Below are 1,821 nucleotides of genomic sequence, written 5' to 3' on the forward strand. Positions count from 1 at the left end.
GGTTGTGCAAATACAGGCGATCTTAAGATCAATAAAACCACTTGGTTATGGTGGTGTCTGCCAGGTTTTTCTACTATAAACTTCACTGTTTTTCAGTTTGAAATTAACAAGAAATTTGTGAGGAGATATTTTAGACTATTTTAGATTTGTACATATCCTGCTCCCCATCAAATTTTTATCCACTAGCTTTTGCAATCATTTATGTTTTTCTTAAGACCATCACCCCTTCTATATTTGTTAATTAGGGATCTACTATACGGAATAGCTTTATCTTCACAATTCATGTATTTATTCTTTTAGTTTTTGTATCAGTATGAGCTTTATAATTCTTCTTTTGTTAAATTCATTACTACTAATGGTTAAATTGTCCTACAGTTAAATGATGGCAAGCCCTTCAAACTGGCTTTTATTTTTTATTCAAGCGTGCTGATGTTTTTGGATCACTTGTTTACTCTTTTTTGAGTTTACCTGACTTTTTTTTTCTCTCTCGGGTAATAGGAAATGAATGATGATGGAAAAGTCAATGCTAGCTCTGAGGGGTACTTTATTTTAGTTGGATTTTCTAACTGGCCTCATCTAGAAGTAGTTCTCTTCGTGGTTGTCTTGATCTTCTACTTGATGACACTGATAGGAAATCTGTTCATCATTATCCTGTCATACCTGGACTCCCATCTCCACACTCCCATGTACTTTTTCCTTTTAAACCTCTCATTTCTGGATCTCTGCTACACCACCAGCTCTATCCCTCAGTTGCTGGTCAATCTCTGGGGCCCGGAAAAGACCATCTCTTATGCTGGTTGCATGGTTCAACTTTACTTTGTTCTTGCACTGGGAACCACAGAGTGTGTCCTACTGGTGGTGATGTCCTATGACCGTTACGTAGCTGTGTGTAGACCTTTGCATTACACTGTCCTCATGCATCCTCGTTTCTGCTACCTGCTGGCTGTGGCTTCTTGGGTAAGTGGTTTTACCAACTCAGCACTTCATTCCTCCTTCACCTTCTGGATACCCCTGTGTGGACACCACCAAGTAGATCACTTTTTCTGTGAAGTTCCAGCACTTCTGCGATTATCGTGTGTTGATACCCATGCCAATGAGCTGACCCTCATGATCACAAGCTCCGTTTTTGTTCTCATACCTCTCATCCTCATTCTCACTTCTTATGGTGCCATTGTCCAGGCTGTACTGAGGATGCAATCAACCACTGGGCTTCAGAGAGTGTTTGGAACATGTGGAGCCCACCTTATGGTTGTATCTCTCTTTTTCATTCCGGCCATGTGCATATATCTCCAGCCACCATCAGAAAATTCTCAAGATCAAGGCAAGTTCATTGCTCTCTTTTATACTGTTGTCACACCTAGTCTTAACCCTCTAATCTATACCCTCAGAAACAAAGATGTAAGAGGTGCAGTGAAGAGACTAATGGGGTGGGAGTGAGCCTGTGTACGTGTCATATTAACAATATAATGGAGTCTCCCCTCACAATGATTCATCCTTCTATTTATTTATCAATGATTCTTTTATTCACTCACTCTGTTAGCACTTGCTGAGCATGTACTCTCACAAGGTCCTGGAGTTCCTGGTGACAGGTATGAATAAAACACAGTCAGCCTAAATACCATTCACTTGTGGAGAAAACAGCTATGCAAAATCAAGTTAAAACGTCTATACTGATGTTTTTCCATGGCACAAACCTAATGAATCAAAGACAGACTTTTCTTGATTGAAAATAAGGCATGAAACTTGTTGTAAATCTTGATAAAAGCAAAGTTATAATTCCTATGAAAAGATGATACTCTCAATTAAAAAATCTCTACAATA

The 1,821-nt window shown here is 39.0% G+C and overlaps 1 protein-coding gene across 1 annotated transcript; it reads left to right on the plus strand.

The window, feature by feature from the left end:
* The first annotated feature begins 424 nt into the window (after positions 1–424).
* Positions 425–1,489, plus strand: LOC105547619 (olfactory receptor 2J3). Its single transcript, XM_011991283.1, has one exon. It carries the CDS (start codon positions 502–504, stop codon positions 1,435–1,437), a length of 936 nt encoding a protein of 311 aa, XP_011846673.1. The 5' UTR covers positions 425–501; the 3' UTR covers positions 1,438–1,489.
* The last annotated feature ends 332 nt before the right edge of the window (positions 1,490–1,821 follow it).

This window comes from Mandrillus leucophaeus, unplaced genomic scaffold (assembly GCF_000951045.1).
Source record: "Mandrillus leucophaeus isolate KB7577 unplaced genomic scaffold, Mleu.le_1.0 Scaffold392, whole genome shotgun sequence".
Taxonomy (NCBI): domain Eukaryota; kingdom Metazoa; phylum Chordata; class Mammalia; order Primates; family Cercopithecidae; genus Mandrillus; species Mandrillus leucophaeus.

Excerpts from the sequence above, each read along its gene's own strand:
- LOC105547619 (XM_011991283.1), top strand. The coding sequence starts at position 502 with ATGAATGATGATGGAAAAGTCAATGCTAGCTCTGAGGGGTACTTTATT.